This window comes from Canis lupus, chromosome 18 (genome assembly GCF_003254725.2).
Source record: "Canis lupus dingo isolate Sandy chromosome 18, ASM325472v2, whole genome shotgun sequence".
NCBI lineage: Eukaryota > Metazoa > Chordata > Mammalia > Carnivora > Canidae > Canis > Canis lupus.
The window spans coordinates 51,135,749-51,152,315 of NC_064260.1; the positions used below are offsets into that span (position 1 = coordinate 51,135,749).

The window sequence follows — 16,567 nt, forward strand, 5'->3', positions numbered from 1 at the left end:
ACAGGCAGGGGCTCCGGGACCTAGAGTCTGAGAGGCCCTGACAAGGATGAAATCTAAAGCTAAGCTGTGGCCCATCTGGAGCCTCCTTTTCTGTCCTGTGGCTCCCCTCCCCCAAAGAAGCATTATAGAGTTCCAAACGCCCCCCCCCCCCCATCCCTGCCCTCAATTTCTTCCACCGGCCATGTTTTCTCTGCTTCACTGTTTACTTAATCTTTTTAAAAGGATTTTATTTATTCTTGGGGGGGCGGGCAGAGATACAGGCAGAGGGAGAAGCAGGCTCCATGCAGGGAGCCCAACGTGGGACTCGATCCCAGATCCCCAGGATCACGCCCTGGGCCAAAGGCGGCGCTAAACCGCCGAGCCACCTGGGCTGCCCTGCCTCTAACGTTCTACTCCTTCCAAGACCTAGCTTAATCAGTGTCCAACACAGGATCTCCTACACTACTCCCCCATCCATCACCTCCAGAAACCATCTTGAAGCCTCCTGACATCCGCACCTCAGTTGGTGCCCTTAGGGCAAAGCAATACTAGTAGTACAACAGTAGGACTTTTCTCTTTCCCATCGAGGAAATGCCTGTTGGGCCCTGAAGTCCAACCTACTGTAGCCTGTTGGGAAGACTTCTTGGGACCAGACAACTTGAAGAAAGCAAGCCTTCCCCGCCCCCCCAAGTTAGTGACTTAAACTATTCAGGGGTTCATATGGACTCAGGACAATCTAGATATGGAGCTGTGTTCTCCCCAAGGTATGGACTTGGGACTCTTTTGACCATAGGTCTATAGGAAGGCCTGACCTGGCCTACTTCCCAAGCCCACTGCACTTCCTCAGCCCAGCCAGGGTGCTAAGCTGGCTATTTTTAGTCTCCAAGGACAAAGCAGTAAGGTCAAACCAGGCCTAGAGGTACTTCCCCAAGAGCCCTCTTAGAAAAACAGGCAGTGGTGAGGCACAATTTCAGCATGGCTTTCACTTTATCACCAGTCTCAACTGCAGCATCTGATCCAGGTGCATGCCCTTGGTCACTGGGGCAGCCCTGAAGTTGCAGAAAAAGCCTGTTTTAGTCCTTCTGCACAAGGTGGTTAAAAGACAAAGGAGGATCAGAAGTGTTGCATATGCATCTCTTTCCGTGGGAAACAGTTTTATTTACAAAACAGGTCTAAAATAAGAACATGAAATGACAAGCCCTTGGGAATTGTGGGAGAGCTGGCTCTTGGGGACCATGTGTGAAGCCCAAGCATCCAAAAGGCCTAAAGGAGGCCAGGTGTGTGAGGGAGACCTAAAATTTGAACTCCTTATATTTCTTGCTGCCCCCACGGCTGTCCTGGGGCTGAGCTTTCCGTTTCTTTTGCTAGAAGAAAGAAAGAGAAACAGGTTACAACAGGTAAAGCCACCAATGATCCCCAAGACAAGGATGGGCAACCTGACTCAGCCCCATAGATCTATGGAAACAGTGCTAAAACTGGAGTCTCAGACTTGGGTGAGTTCCCCTCCCTGTGCCTTAGTTTCATCATCTTAAAGAGGGCAGCCCACCAGAGGATTTCTAAGGTTTCCAGCACCAGGGAAGCTCAGGGCAGCAGACACTGAGTGCACCCTCATTCTCATATTCAAGGACACAACGTCGCTGAAAAAGGAGTCCCTGGTATCTACTCCCTGGCTCACACCCAGCTGGGTTCCCATGACCTCCTACCTTCTGTTTGGCAGCATGCTCGGCCACCATGTCACTGAAGTCTTCTTTCTCCACCTGTGCCTGCTGCTCCCGCACATGCTCCTCATACTTTTGGGTCATGGCCATGGGATCCAGCTCCAACTCTTCAGGTGCCAGGGCCACTTCCACACCTTGTAGCTCGGGAGCTGGGCCCTTCCGACTCATAACCTAGCAAAGGGATCAATCTTGTCATCTAGAGAGAGACTTAGAAGACTTTGTTTCCGCCCCCTTTCCCAGCCCCCAAAAGTGCTCACCGTGGACATGTCATAGATGTGGGTTGATCCCATCATGGCTCCCCCAACAGTGGCCGTTCTCTTCTCTGGCAACACAGTGAACAGCTGAGGTGTCTCACTTCTGCAAAGGACAATGAGGTCAGGCCCTAAAAGGCCTCCAGAAGGGGAAGCAAAGAGCATACAAGCAGCACCTCCACCTAGCTTCCAGAGGATAAACAATGCCTAGACTGCCTCTGCAGGTCGTGGAGGCCCATGAGAAGCAAGGAGTGGGTAGGTGCTCAGTGCAGGAAATACAGCCTGGAAGGAATATGGGGACTGAGTTAAAGGATCTCCAGAAGCAAGTTTAGAAGATCAGAGAACAAGATTCCCACACGTAAAGAAGGGCTAAGGGTCAGGCTGAAAGTTTCTGAAAGAACTGTGGTACAGAGAAGATGGCAGGAGAAAGGAGACTACAAAAGCTCCTACCCAAAGTTTTACCCAGAGCTCTAAAATAGAGAACTCAAACTCCCAGTACTTCCTATGGCGTAAGAACCATCTGAGCCACTCTCCCCATGTATTTCAAGGATTCCACACAAAACACAAAAGAGCAAATCCACCAATATCAACCTAGACCTCGCCCCACCTCTCACCCTGAAACAGGTAACAATTTATTCTCATGTAGCAGCCAGAGTGAACACCTTAAAACAGTTCAGGTCCTTTGTTCAAAATCCTGAGGCTTCTGGGAATCCCTGGGTGGCTCAGCGGTTTAGTGCCTGCCTTTGGCCCAGGGCGCGATCCTGGAGTCCCGGGATCGAGTCCCACGTCAGGCTCCCAGCATGGAGCCTACTCCTCCCTCCTCCTGTGTCTCTCTCTCTCTCTCTCTCTATCATAAGTAAATAAATAAATCTTAAAAAAAAAATCCTGAGGCTTATGATTATTTGAATAAACCCAACCTCCTTACATGACAGGGTTCATAACCTGGTCCCCTTACCTAATCCTTGTCTCCAATCACAGGACCGTTCTTTTCTTTCTTTCCTAAATATGCAAAGCCTGAGACTTCTGCAGAAGGGGTAACAGGGACCAGATTTACCCTCCCACCTGACATGACCAAAAAAATGGGCAAAACACATGAAACAAAGGTCTTCAAGTCACTGGACATCAGGTAACAGAGGAGAGTAACTCATGAGACAGGCAACAAACAAGGCGTGTCCTTCAGGTGCCCTGCCTGCTATACTGAGAGAGCCTGCAAGCTACAGAATGAACAGGGGGAACCCATGCAGAGCCCAGAGGACCCGAATTGACGGAGTTAAAGGGATGAAGTGCAAAGTCCAGAGAGACCCAGACAGCTAGAGATCACAGGACAGAGTTCTAGGGAAGAGATGGCAGTACAGAGCCTCAAGAACTCAGGAGGCCTAAAGAGGGTCCTCCTCAGTCCTCAGGTGAGTGAAGTGTCAGAGAGCCACAGAAAGCACCACCCAAAAGGACTGGTGGGGACAGTGCCTGCTGCCCACATGGGTCTGGGAATAGTGCCTAACCCACCAGGCTAACTAAAGATGCTCCTAACTAACAGGACATTGGGGAGAGTACACAGAGGGTCCTGGGCCTAGTAGCACAGAAGACCACACACTGCTTCTGTTCCTGCCTCATGAACCTGAAAAGCAAGACCTGAGAGAATCAAACTGTTTCCCAGTACCTTAACTGTGTACCTAACAGAGCCGAATATTTATAGGAATACAAAAGAACCCTGCACCCAACAGGGTATGTTTTACGAAGTCTGGCTTTCAAACAAATATTAACAAGCATGTGGGGCACCTGGGTGGTACAATCACTTAAGCATCCAACTCTTCGTTTCAGCTCAGGTTGTGATCTCAGGGTCATGAAATCAAGTCCCACATGAAGATCCACATTCAGTGAGGAGTCAGCTTGGGATTCTCTTTCCTTCTCCTTCTACCCCTCCCGCTTGTACATGTTCTCTCTCTCAAAAAAAATAAATAAATCTTAAAAAAAAAAAAAAGAAAAAAGAAATACAAAGAGAAAAGAGATATTCTCAAAATGAACAGAGCATTAGTGAGCAGGAGGGCAACTTCAAGAGATCTAACACATATATAACTGAAGTTGCCAAAGGAGAGGAGAAAGCAATGGGCACAGAAAATATATTTGGAGAGGGGCACCTGGGTAACTCAGTTAGTGTCTGACTCTTGATTTTGGCTCAGGTTATAATCTCAGGGTCGTGAGATCGAGCCCCATGCGGGGCTCCGTGATGGGCATGGAGCCTGCTTGGGATTCTCTCTCCCTTTCCCTCTGCCCCCTACCCCAAAATAAAGTACTGAAAGTAAAAAAACTACTGTCAACCTAAAATCCTATTCCTGACCAAAATAAAAAATCTTTCAAAAAGGCATTTAAGGGGATCCCTGGGTGGCTCAATGGCTTAGCACCTGCCTTCAGCCCAGGGCCTGATCCTGGAGTCACAGGATTGAGTCCCGTGTGGGGCTCCCTGCATGGAGTCTGCTTCTCCCTCTGCCTGTGTCTCTGCCTCTCTTTTTCTGTGTCTCTCATGAATAAATAAATAAAATCTTAAAAAAATAAAATTAAATAAGATAAAATACATCTTTCAAAAGGCTAAATGAAGATTTAGACTGCCAATGTTGAAAGAGTTCATGACCTGCAGACCCACAACAAGAAATGCTGAAGGATCCCTTTCAGGTGAAAGGAAAATGCTACCTGGATATACACAAAGAAATGAAAGAAAAAGAACACTGACAATGGTAATTACATGAGTTAATATTCAACTAATTACTTAAATCTAAAAGATAACTAATAAAAGAAAAGGGTAACTGACCATTTAAACAAAAATAACCATAGTATAGGATTTATAACATGTAAAAGCAAAAAACCACAACAGTGCAAAGGTTGGGAAGAAAGGAAGTATACTGTTGTTAGGTGCTCACTGTTCTCCACAAGCAGCATTATCACTTAAAAGTAGATTGTGATAAAGATGGATATTATAAACCATATAAGCACTAAAAATAACAAAACAGAGCTTTCTAGTTAATAAGTCAACAAAGGAGGGACGCCTGGATGGCTTAGCAGTTGAGCGTCTGCCTTCGGCTCAGGGCATGATCCTGGAGTTCCAGGATCGAGTCCCACCATCAGGGTCCCTGAATAGAGGCCTGCTTCTCTGCCTATGTCTCTGCCTCTCTCTGTGTGTCTCTCATGAATAAATAAATAAAATCTTTAAAAAAGAAAGTCGATAAAGGAGACAAAGTGGAGTCATAAAAAAATGTTCAATTAATCTAAAATGTCGGCAAATGGGAAAATGGAACAAAGTACAGAATGGGCAAAGAGAAGACCATCTCATGAAAAAGGGGTCAATTCATCAAGAAGACTTAACACTCCTACACATTTATATAACTAATAAGAGAGTTTCCATTGCAAGACTAGAAGAAACCCATGCCTGTCTTAGGCACTTAGGTTCCTTCTGCCCCAGATCACCATGTGGCTAGATCTTTCTTAACATTCAGCTCTTGGCTCAAATACCTCAATGAGACCTTCTCAAAGACCTCCCCTCCCCACCCCCACCCCCTAAATCTCTCCACATCCCATTAACCTAGTTGACTTTGCTTCACCATCCTATCCCTAGCTGAAATTACCTTGTTCTCTGAGGAACTGCTTACCTTGTGTTTTTCACTGCCTAAAGCAGTGCCTGGCACAGAGCTGGTGTTCGATAATTGGTTCACAAGGTGGGGAAAGAAGCGGGGGAGTGGGGGGTGTATGGGGGAGTGTAGGACAAGTCAGCCGGCTAACCCAGAAGCTGAAGGGACAAGGAAGACCTTCCCTCTCAGCCCTGCCTGGTTCCCTCACCCGTCCATTGCTTCCTCAATCTTCTTCTTCCTCAACTCAATGAGTTCAGGGGTCTCCATTCCAGCTGGCACTGATGAGAAACCTCCAGGAGTAATAAGACCACTGTGAAGAGAGAAACAATCTCTGGAGTAAAGAGAAGGCCCCCAATGATAAACCACTTACAAGGCCGACTCTGCTCTCCCCACCTGTCTGCAGGGGTAATAAAGCCTGTCTCATCTGGTTTGTCCTCATCACTTTCCTCCTCTTCCTCTTCTTCTGAAGACTCTTCATCTGATGGCTCCAGCTCCCCCCAGGGGGTCCTATCAATCTCCTCTTCCTCAGTCTTGGTCTGAAAGAGATCATTCATTCATTCAGCCAACATGTACTATGTACCTATTATGTGTCAAGTTGTTGCAAACTGAAAGTATATAAAAGTAAATACAATAATCTCTGCCTACCAAGAACTCCTATTCTAGAGGGGAACTTGCTTTACATCTCAGGAACATGCATGCCTTCTTTCCAACTTTGGAACTTCAAAACACCTGGCTCCCTGCTAATGAATCTATAAACCAACTACCTCTCCACTTCCTGACCTGAAGACAGACAGCCTTAGCTTATACCTGAAATTCAGCAGCATTGGTTCCAAACACGTCCCCATAGAGTGGTTTCCCAGTCTCATCCACTGGGGGTTTGCCCCAGCCACCAGCATGGTACCCAAAGGAACAGCTCTGCAAGAGATGAAATGCAAATCAGTTCCTCTACTAAGCTCCAGAATAAACACTGAAGCCCTGGAGAAAAGTCACACTACAAAGCACAGAACTAGCACTTGGTAACTGGAAATTATGATTTCAGAGAAGAGTTAAATGTTATAAGGCATTACAAAGCAGAAGTAGTAAGCAAAAAAAAAAAAACCCCAGAGACAGCAGGATGGGGAGATGAGAGGCAGAGGGTAAAACTAACCTCAGCCTTCATGGTAGAATCCACACTGTCTGAAAGTAATTCAGGTACTTTATTAAGATATTATTTATTCATGAGAGAGAGAGAGAGAGAGAGGCAGAGACACAGGCATAGGGAGAAGCAGGCTCCATGCAGGAAGCCTGATGTGGGACTTGATCCTGGGTCTCCAGTATCACACCCTGGGCTGAAGGCGGCGCTAAACTGCTGAGCCACTGGGGCTGCCCAATCAGGTACTTTAAAATACGACTCTAACTTATTACTGACTTTTCCTAACTTGGGGAAGCTTTTAAAATCCTTTTTTTTAAAAAAAGATTTATTTATTTATTTATTTATTTATTTATTTATTTATTTATTCATTCATTCATTCATTCATTCATTCATTCATGATAGACACAGAAAGAGAGAGAGCGAGAGCAGCAGAGACACAGGCAGAGGGAGAAGCAGTCTCCCCACAGGGAGCCCAAAGTGGGACTCAATCCCAGATCCCGAGATCACACCCTGAGCTGAAGGCAGATGCTCAACTGTTGAGCTATCCAGGCAACTTAAAATCTATTTTTTAAAAGGGATAAATTTTTACTTGAAATTTAACAATTACTTCTTTTTCACCTTAATGACTTTGCTATCTACTAAAATTTTTTTTTTAATTTCACACTTCATATGTTAAAATTAAAGTGTAATGCCACTCTTGAGATAAAATTCTATCTGTCCAGCCATGTATATACCCAAGAGATATCTGGTAACACATTCACCCAATTTTAAATCTGGTTATTTCTGAGTGAAATTATAAGTGATTTGTCTTCCTGTTTGGACTTGTCAATTCTTATGGACTGTTTTATGGTGAGCATGTCAGGTTTTATAAAAAACAAAAACTGCTACTTTTTTTAAAAAAAAACAGAGAGAGAGAGAGAGAGAGAGATGGAGATACGGTGGGATGAGAGAACAACAACAAAAAAAATCATCCTCTAGTTAAATAAGAATGAAAGGAAGGCCAGCGCGCACCTCAGGGATGGGGGAGTTCAGCCCAGGAATCTTCAAATTGGGGTACGATGGGGGTGGTCCATATCGCTGCATTGCAATCAGCCATGGCGGAGGGACCTTGTGAGCATTCTGCAAGAAAAAGAGAACAGGATACCATCTGCCCAGCCCTGTCCTTTGTCTCCCTTCTGCCCCAATTCCCACCCTTTTCTTGGCATCCCCAGTCAGGTAACTGGCACTCACTGGTCCTACTGGCATCCCCAAGGAAATCCGTAGCTCATCAGACAGATCTCCTGGCTTCTTCTCCTTCAGTCGTGTTTCAAACTCCTTCCCCTGAGAAAAAAGCAGAGGACGCTGCATTATGAATGCCAGACACACACTGGGAATTCAACAGCAAGAGGATAGAAAAACAAAGATGAGAAGTCCCAATCCACACCAGATACAAAATCCTACTGAGAGCTGCTGTTTCTCATCACTCCTTTCCATGGCTAGAGTAGGAAAAGGAATAAAGGCCAGGAAGGAGGAGAAAAGCGAGACTCCCAGTGCTGACATGAACCCACTTAGAAAACATGGCCAGATTTAGGGCCTACTTTCTTGTCTGTAAAATGAAGGCACTTGATGGGATGATCTCCAAGATCCTTCCACCTTGAAAATTCCTTATCGTGGTGACTGCTATTTCAATGATCCAGATGGGAAAAAAAGGAAACCTTTCTCCCACCCTCAATACTAATTTTTCCTAAAAGCATCTACCACCTGGCACCTCTGCCCCTTATTCAGTTATCACTTTCAAAACATGGACTCAATCTCTCCTCCAAAAAGACTACCTCCTTTTAAGATTTCAAATCCATTCCACCCAGGAGGAGTTAATGAAAATTCTAAGGCTAAGAGGAGCCTCTATATCAGCTAAGAAAGCCTTTTCCACCAAGAGCTACACAGCCATGACCAAAGGCCCTGTCCCCGAACCTCATAGTACAGGTCCCCGTGGATGGTCAGCTTGGGCTTGGTCTGCCACTTGAAGAAAGCATCGTGCAGTTTCTGGTAATCAATGTCAATCTTCCCCATCTTGGGCCGAACCTTCTCTCGCATTTTGGACTTCATGGTCTTCTGTTCTTCCTGTGGAGAATGCCAAAAGACAGGTCATAAAAAGTATTTACCCAGTTCAGCTCTTTATAGATCTGGCTCTCCGCTCCCAAAAGAAATGAAGGGAAACTTCATATATCTCATTCCAGAAGTCACCAAAATCCTTCCTGCTCAAACCTCTCAAAATTATATAATTTGTATCTAGCAAAACAGATGGATCATAGAAAACCATTTTCAGCTCTGTACGTTGATAAATATATTTTTAAAGCCATCTGATCAAGAGACTGACCTCATTAGCTGCCTCTGGAGAGAACTGGGTGACAGGAGTCTAACAGGGAGGCAGTTTTCATCATGTACTTTTATACCTCCTGCAATGTTTTGCAGCCCACAAAATATTACCTACTCAAAATATTTAATTTAAAAATTTAAATCTAAGAAGTTACACAACCACCATGAATCTCTAGCCACAAAGTGCATCAGGCTCCCTTGGGAACACAGAACTTCAAGTATAGTCAAAGTAGGAAAAAGGAGTCACTGTGTGCAGATCAAAGAGCTGCCAAAGTGCAGGCAGAGGAGGAATGAGGACACAAGAGGCAAACAGAGCCACATGGAATCAGAAGTCTCAGCAAGAGGCAGGAGAGCTAGCTCCAAACAGAGGCCAGGTCTGCTTTTCAGAAGTTGAGATCTTTCCCTCCCTCCCTTCCCTCCCTGTGTCATATGCAATGCTGACTTCTGGAAAATGGATTATTAGACAATTGAGAAATAGATGGACTTTGGGAACCACATTCCCAATTTTGAAATAGGTTGCTGTTAAGGATGTGGATCTTCAGGGCAGATCTGAGCCCTGGCCAGTCCCTTACCTTCTCCTGCAGGGCCTCCCTCATCTCCTGGATGCCTGTGCGTTTGATGAAGTCTGGCAGCTCAAAGGGGGGCTTCTCAATGCCTCGTTTGCCCTGTAGGTACTTGCGCTTAAAACACCAGTGGCGTGGTACAGGCACAGAATTCCGAGTGGCCTTGAGGTGAACCAAGAGCTTGGGGTCCTGCGCAGTAACATCATGCATCTCCACAACATCAGGCCGAGCCACAAGCTGGAAAACACAGCAACATGCCACTAGAAAGCCATAACCTCTCAGATCTAAAACTTTCTCTTCCTCAGAGGACACGTGCCCATGTGACCCAGGCCTCCTTCAAAGCCTTCTTCCCTATCCCTAAAACAAGACCCCTGTGGATTTGTAGGAGCTTCTCATGTGGACTCCCAGCCATGCTCACTCTAGGATCTGCTAGATGAACTCAGGTCTCACCTGCTTCAGTTCAGCCACAGTGAAGCGATTCATTCGGCGCAACTTTTTCTTGGATAACTTGGGGGCTTCTGGCTTCTTCTCCTAGAACAAAACCATTATTTCTTTTGAGCAGGACTCTGAGGTGTGAATCACACTTCCCAGCTCACCCCAAAGTGATTCTTTGTAGGAGTTCATCATGATCCCCCACTGGATGCATCTCAGCCACCCATCTTGAAGCCCTACCCCCCCGACCAGGAACATGAGGGCCTCACCTGTTCGTCATCACTGCTATCGTCATCACTGTCCTTGTGCTCTTCCTCAAAGCCCTTCTTCTTGGGGGCTGTAGAGTTCTCCAGTTTGTCAAGTTTCTCTGGCTCCTTCTCTTTCTCCTTCTTCACGTCATCAGTGAGCTGAGGAGGCAGACAACATGGAAACTCCAGCCCTGTGTCCCTCTCTAGTTCCTGAACGCAGCATTGAAAAGATGCCCTCCTTTCCACATCTTTCCCCATCCCCTTCCCTTCCCTGCTCAGCTCTGCCTCTTCTTAAGGCACTGCTCCCTGTACCTTGAAAGCCTCAAAGATCCTCTTGAAGAAGATGAAGTTGGGCTCATAAATTTCAGGCTCCTCAGTCACATACTCAATTTCAACATCAGCTGCCGGGGAGTCAGAGCCACGGGACCGGGTTGACTCTTTCTCTCGATCCCCAGAGCTCTCAGATGATGCCCCCCGAACCCGCTGGGGCTTTTTCTTCTTCTTTCGGTTCCGACGCTTCCGGTTTTTCTTGCAAAAGGAAAACCAACTGGGTTGGAGAATCCAAGCATGATGTCTGCCCCCTAATCTCCTCGTCCAATTTCCCCAAGGGACTGAGGACAGAGACCATGAAAAGGTCTCCAAAGTTCTGCCCCTCTCAAGCTGTGTACCTCTTGGTAAATTATTGCACCTCTCAAAATCTCAATATTTGCAACTATAAAACACAAGCACACACGGTACCCTGAACTGCAAGGATTTATGATAATTAAATGCAAAATATCTATAAGATGCTTGGGAACTGGCACAAACAGCAGCTATTGGTCATTGGACACCTAAAACTGGTGCTACTTTAGTCCCCGGACATTCTTTCCAGACTCAGGTCCATCCCATACCTCTTTCTTGGAGACAGACACAGTGTCCTCCTCAGTCTCCGACGCAGACTGGCCCAGGGATGAGCGAGTGTCTGTTTCCATTTCCTCTTCTTCTGTAAGGGAGGAAAGTGGCCATCAGTCTCCTCACATTGGTACCCTGACACTTGCCCACAGTGACTCCTCTTTACCAAGAACCAGTTTCTCTCTCAAACCCTCCTCAGGGAAGGGATGGAAGAATGCAGACTCGGCCTCCGCCTCTCCAGGTTCCATCCTACAACCCTCGGAACACAAAACACTCACCCTGTTGAGAGTTCATCTCTTCCTGACGGCTTTCCTTCAGCTGCAGGATCTTTTCCAAAGCCTGGGGGATCTTGGGTCCCACAGAAGGGTCATCCATCTGCCATACACAACCCAGACAGAGATGATCTCAAGACTTCCATCTCTTGTACTAGAAAGGCTGCCAGCCAGGTGATGTACACAGCCAAGAGCAACAATACTAATTGGACCCAATCATCCCTCAGCACCCCTCAGAACCCTGCCCCAGAAATGTCTCCCAAATCCCACTTCCTGCCCTACATAAATATGCTTTAACGAAGTATGGCTCTCACCTGCCCCCCAGCCCCAGAAGCCCTCCTATCTTCTCTCAGAATCCTTCTCTAAAAATCCAGAAACAGTACCTTCCTAAACCACACTCTCCTATCCCTAGAAAGAAATCACCAATCTCACCTCTCTATTCTCATCTCCAGGAGGTGGTGGGGGACCACGAGGCCGGGGAACCGGGGCCCCCATGGGCAAAACAGTGGGAGTGGGGCCCACTGGAGCAGCAACTGTGAGAAGAAAAAAATCCAATGTCAGAAGACACAATGTTCATTTTAAAAATTACCTTCCTTGCTAAAGACCAATGGTAACCCTTAGGGAAAGGGGATGGCTAGAAGAAGCCCAGGAGAACTTCTAAGGTACTAGAATTATTTTCTTTTTTCTTTTTTTTTTTTTAATTTTGTTTCTTGCTCCAAGTGCTAGTTGTGGGAGTTGTTCAATTTATTACAATTCATTGGACTATATGCTTACAATATACGCACTTTAAAGAATAAGTACTTACATTTAGGATTTTTCAAACACACTCCTTTCCCTTCTCTTCCATTTCCAGGGTCTTACCTCGAGGACCCAGAGGAGTGCGAACACCAATCTGGCCCATGTCTTGTGGGGGCCGAGGGACTGGGGTGCCCATCTTGGCAATCTCCTGCTGACGTTCCTGCTCCAGGAGCACAGCTGCCTATAAGAGAGATGTGGGAGTGAATACACAGCTTGGAAATCCATTGGTCAGGCAGCCTCTGGCAAATGTAGTCTTTTAGCCAGGAGGCCCAAAGAAGAACAATCAGGTACCACTTGAGTTCTGACATCCTCACCAGCCCCACCCTGGAAGGGTGATTGGACTATTGATCCAAATGGAAGTGGCCTCTATCACAAAAGAAAACCCCTGCAAATAACACGCAAAAAAAAAAAAAAAAAAAAAAAAAAAAACCTGGGAAACTCGTGGTTTCTAATGGAGAATTTAACATTTAACTACACACAGCCTTCTATTTTTTTAACAAGAGCTTTTCCCCCAAGAGATTAAGTTATGTCTAAGGAACAATGAATTCTTTTATCTGCTCCTTAAGATCTAACACATTCTAGGGATCCCTGGGTGGCGCAGCGGTTTGGCACCTGCCTTTGGCCCAGGGCGCGATCCTGGAGACCCAGGATCGAATCCCATGTCGGGCTCCCAGTGCATGGAGCCTGCTTCTCCCTCTGCCTGTGTCTCTGCCTCTCTCTCTGTGTGTGACTATCATAACTAAATTAAAAAATAAAAATAAAAAAAAAAAAAGATCTAACACATTCTAGGCAAAATCAGCACTTCATAATTTCATATCTATTCCTGTTAATGCTTACTTTCAATATCTCCAGTAATGCAGCAGGGAACAACTGATAGAGTGCACCTCTGGGACTGCATGTCTCATGTATTATTCTCTAACTACCTCTATCACATTTAGTCTAAATCCCACACAATTGACTAATCCAGAGTCCTCTCATAGGTATCTAAAATCATATAAGACTAATACGAATTATCAGACTTTTTCAGTAATGGGCTAAACAACAGATATCTTAGACTTTATGGGCCATTGCAAGGGTTGCAGTATGTTCTTGGTTTGCCAATTTTTTTTTTCCTAACAATCCTCCAAAGTTAGAAACACCATTCTTAACTTGCAGGCCATACAAAATCAGGTCACAGTCTGTAGTTTACCAATCTGGGCTCCAGAAAAGATGGGATTATCTGGGAGATACTGGAACTTAAGGATGAGGTAACCTCCATGGAAAACTTGAATGGAGCATCTTGTTTTGGACACTAGTACTAGAAGTGACAGCCAATGGAGGGAATTACCCGCTTCTGCTGCTCCAAAAGCTCATGTTCCTTCAGTGAATGATCTCCCTGCTTAAAAAAGAAAACAAACTCACATCAGCACCACTACCCCTCAGGCCAGGCTGCCACAACACTGCTTCTGGGGGTCCTCTTTCAGCCTGGGGTCTATGTTCCAGTCGTTGGTCCAGACTTCCCAGAAGGCTTGGCCCCAGGATCCAGCTTTCTCTAAGGCTTCAATCCTCTTTAGGACCCTGATGAGACCTATGCCCAACCTGCCACCTCCCCTACCTGTTTGGCACGCTCCTCTTGCTGCATCAGCAATGCTGCCTGTTGCTGCGCCAGCTTCAGCCGCTCCTCCTCTGACAGAGCCACAGGCTCACCCACGCGGAGAGGAGGAGGTGGCCCCAAGTTTGGTGGGCGGGGACCAACTGCCATAGGAAAGCCAAGGCCAAGGCCTGGTGGAGGTGGTGGGGGTGGTGGAGGTGGTTGCAGAGGGGGGAGTCCCATGGGTGGTGGTGGCATGGGAATCCCAGAAAGCTGTGGAAAAAAAGTCAACATACACTAGGAACCGTTTATCTACTGCAGACATTTGCAGGTACTATGAGCCAGGTACTAAAATTCAAAGTCAAGTGACAATTCCTGCATTCAAAAAAATATAATACCGATAGAAGAGAATACTAACTTTGGGGTACCAACCAAGGAAAGCTATTGACTCTCTCCCCAGAAAACCATGAACACAGATTGTGCATACAATTTCAGGAAATCCAAGGACACCTCTAATGGCCACCTGGGAACTCCTCCTCCCACCCACAGAAGTCAATAGATCCCAGATCAGAGTCTTGTCCTAGAGAAAAATTCAAATCCTGGCTCAGAAAGGAAATGGAAGTTAAGAAGACTTAAATAAACTGGAGCCAGTGTGTCCCAATGGCTCACTAAATATAAAAGGTATGAAATAAAATAAGAGAGTGAGCCATAATGTCTCACTGAACAAAATGAGAACTGTGCCTGGTAAGGCAAAAAAGAGCTATTTCCAGCTGAAGGAGAATCAAGTCAGGCTTCTAAATTACTTAAGCTAAACCTTAAATGACAGGTAGTATTTGGAGAAGCAGACACTGGGTAAGGAGGTAAGGATCAGGACTAAAGGGGAACTGAAGAGCTCCCATTTCTCCCTGTCCAATCTGTTAGTGGCATCCCCAAAACACTGACTGTGAGAGGAGCTGCCCTAAACAGAAGTCATCTTATAAAGTAGAACCACCTCCTTACCTGTGCGGACATGGGAGGGGGAGCAGCTTTGTCCCCATCTTCACCTCTCAGAACTGGGCGATTCAGCACGATGCCTGTCTGCAAAAGAGAAAGGACTCCAGGTCAGTCCAAGAGGAGCTGTTCCACAAAACGTCATTGCTCCCATTCATTCAACAAAATTTACCAACTGCCCATTTGCCAGAGCTTGCGCTAGGCACTGCAGAAGACCTATATATACAGAAATGTTTACAACTGGTCAGGTAATGTAAAAAAACAAGCAGAAACAGCAAGGTACATAAAAAGCTAAGACCGAGTCCTGAGGGCTCATTGAGGCCTTCAGAAACTCGGCCTATCCTGACGTCCCGCCAACACTTACCTGGCGCGTGTAGGTCTGCAGCCGCTCCACCAGCTCCTCGCGACTCCCTGATGGGCAAAGCACAAGATCAACGGGGTAAGTCAGGCCGAGCAGGCCTGCGGGACCAAGCCAGGCCCCAGCGGTCCGCCTCCGCCCCTCCCTCCGCCCCCCGGGTCTCCGGGGTAACCAGGCTCCGCTTCTCCCTGGGCCTACGCTGCCCCGGCCCTTGACCTCCCGAGCTCCTCACCCTGGATCGGAGCTCCAATCTCCGCCAATTTGGCCTGAAGCTCCTGGGCAGCCCAAGCGCCATAGTGACCGGGAGGTGGCGGCGGCGGCAGCTGCAACTCTCCTTTGGGAGGCTCGGGATGCTCGGCCGCCATCTTAGCCGCAGGAAGGCGCGCGACCAACGCGGAAGTCCGGACCGGACCTGGGGCCCACTTGCCGGAACTTCCGGCAGCGCCGTACGCCACGTCCGCTGGAGGATTGGCAGGCGGTTCACATTGCGGCCCAGACCCTGCGGATCTCCAAGCGTCCCCAGGATGCCAGGCCGCGAAGCCTTCTGGGAGTTGTAGTACGCAGGTCCCGTTCTCTGCGGGTCCGGCTCCCGGAGCACAGTGCCGGGCTGAAGCACCGGCAACACTGGAGGCTGGAGCAGGGGCGGGGCTGCGGGGCAAGATGGTCCCGCCAGAAAGGCGTCCTTTCTGCGTCTGCCTCGCCGGAGCGCAGATCTCCAGCCTTCCGACCAGACTTTCAGCTCAGGCGTGAGAGGCCCGGACGCTTTCGTTCCTCAGGGAGGCCTGAAGGACTCATTCTGCCAGCGGCCGCGCGTTGTGGGCGCCAAGCGGGAGGTTGCAGCCGATGCCTGTGATAAAACAGTATCTGATTGTCTGCCCGCCCACCCCCGGCCCACGCATGGATGAATGGGCTGAAAGAGGATCGGAGCCAGGAGGGGAGCGGGCTGAGCTCCAGCTGCCGACCTGGGGGGAAGGGCCACACTAAAGCCCCTTTTTCCACCTATCAGGCCGGCTCAGATGTCTCCGCTAGCCTTTCTCCCGCTTTCCTTTCCTTCCTTGGAGTTCCCGTAACACGTACAAACATCTACCATTTGTTTTAAACTCTTTCTTGCCCCTTTGCCCCACCTCCCCAAGAACGTGCACAGGGGACCTGGTCTTTTTACTGTCCGGCAGCACCTGGCGTTCAAGAGGCGCTCAGTAATGATTAATGGGGAAAACAAACGAAACGATCTTTCGGGCGACAGGATGCATCTTTTTTAGTCCCAAAAATGAGCTCAGGACTTTTTCTCCCCTTATCCCCACCAGCCTACTGGCAGAGTCGACGCTGCCTTCCTTGCCCCAACAGCACCAGCAGCACCAGCAACCGCCTGTGCACCTGAGGGAGGGATGAGCAG

The 16,567-nt window shown here is 47.5% G+C and overlaps 1 protein-coding gene across 3 annotated transcripts; it reads right to left on the minus strand.

Annotated features, from left to right (window-relative positions):
- Positions 1-1,116: 1,116 nt before the first annotated feature.
- On the minus strand, positions 1,117-15,589 carry SF3B2 (splicing factor 3b subunit 2). 3 transcript variants are annotated; one of them, XM_049096883.1, is made up of 22 exons: positions 15,407-15,589; positions 15,181-15,227; positions 14,826-14,903; positions 13,851-14,099; positions 13,584-13,631; positions 12,320-12,437; positions 11,891-11,991; positions 11,465-11,561; positions 11,186-11,277; positions 10,608-10,823; positions 10,317-10,454; positions 10,066-10,146; positions 9,625-9,852; positions 8,648-8,797; positions 7,928-8,017; positions 7,709-7,816; positions 6,373-6,480; positions 5,959-6,101; positions 5,774-5,875; positions 1,955-2,054; positions 1,683-1,868; positions 1,117-1,343 (listed from the first exon to the last, which is right to left on the minus strand). In XM_049096883.1, exons 1-22 carry the CDS (start codon positions 15,537-15,539, stop codon positions 1,272-1,274), a joined length of 2,685 nt encoding a protein of 894 aa, XP_048952840.1. In that variant the 5' UTR covers positions 15,540-15,589; the 3' UTR covers positions 1,117-1,271. The 3 variants fall into 3 exon arrangements, with proteins under 3 accessions (XP_048952840.1, XP_048952841.1, XP_025301487.3); XM_049096884.1 differs by having other exon boundaries at positions 11,186-11,274; positions 13,584-13,634; XM_025445702.3 differs by having other exon boundaries at positions 13,584-13,634.
- Positions 15,590-16,567: the final 978 nt, after the last annotated feature.

Bases quoted from the DNA above. Each gene is read 5' to 3' on its own strand.
- SF3B2 (XM_025445702.3), bottom strand. From the start codon at position 15,539: ATGGCGGCCGAGCATCCCGAGCCTCCCAAAGGAGAGTTGCAGCTGCCG. The intron at 11,278-11,464 runs GTGAGTGTTTTG...CCTCCCTTACAG, and splicing joins AGAGATGAACTCTCAACAGG to AAGAAGAGGAAATGGAAACA. The intron at 8,798-9,624 runs GTAAGGGACTGG...CATTCTCCACAG, and splicing joins GGGAGGCCCTGCAGGAGAAG to GAAGAACAGAAGACCATGAA.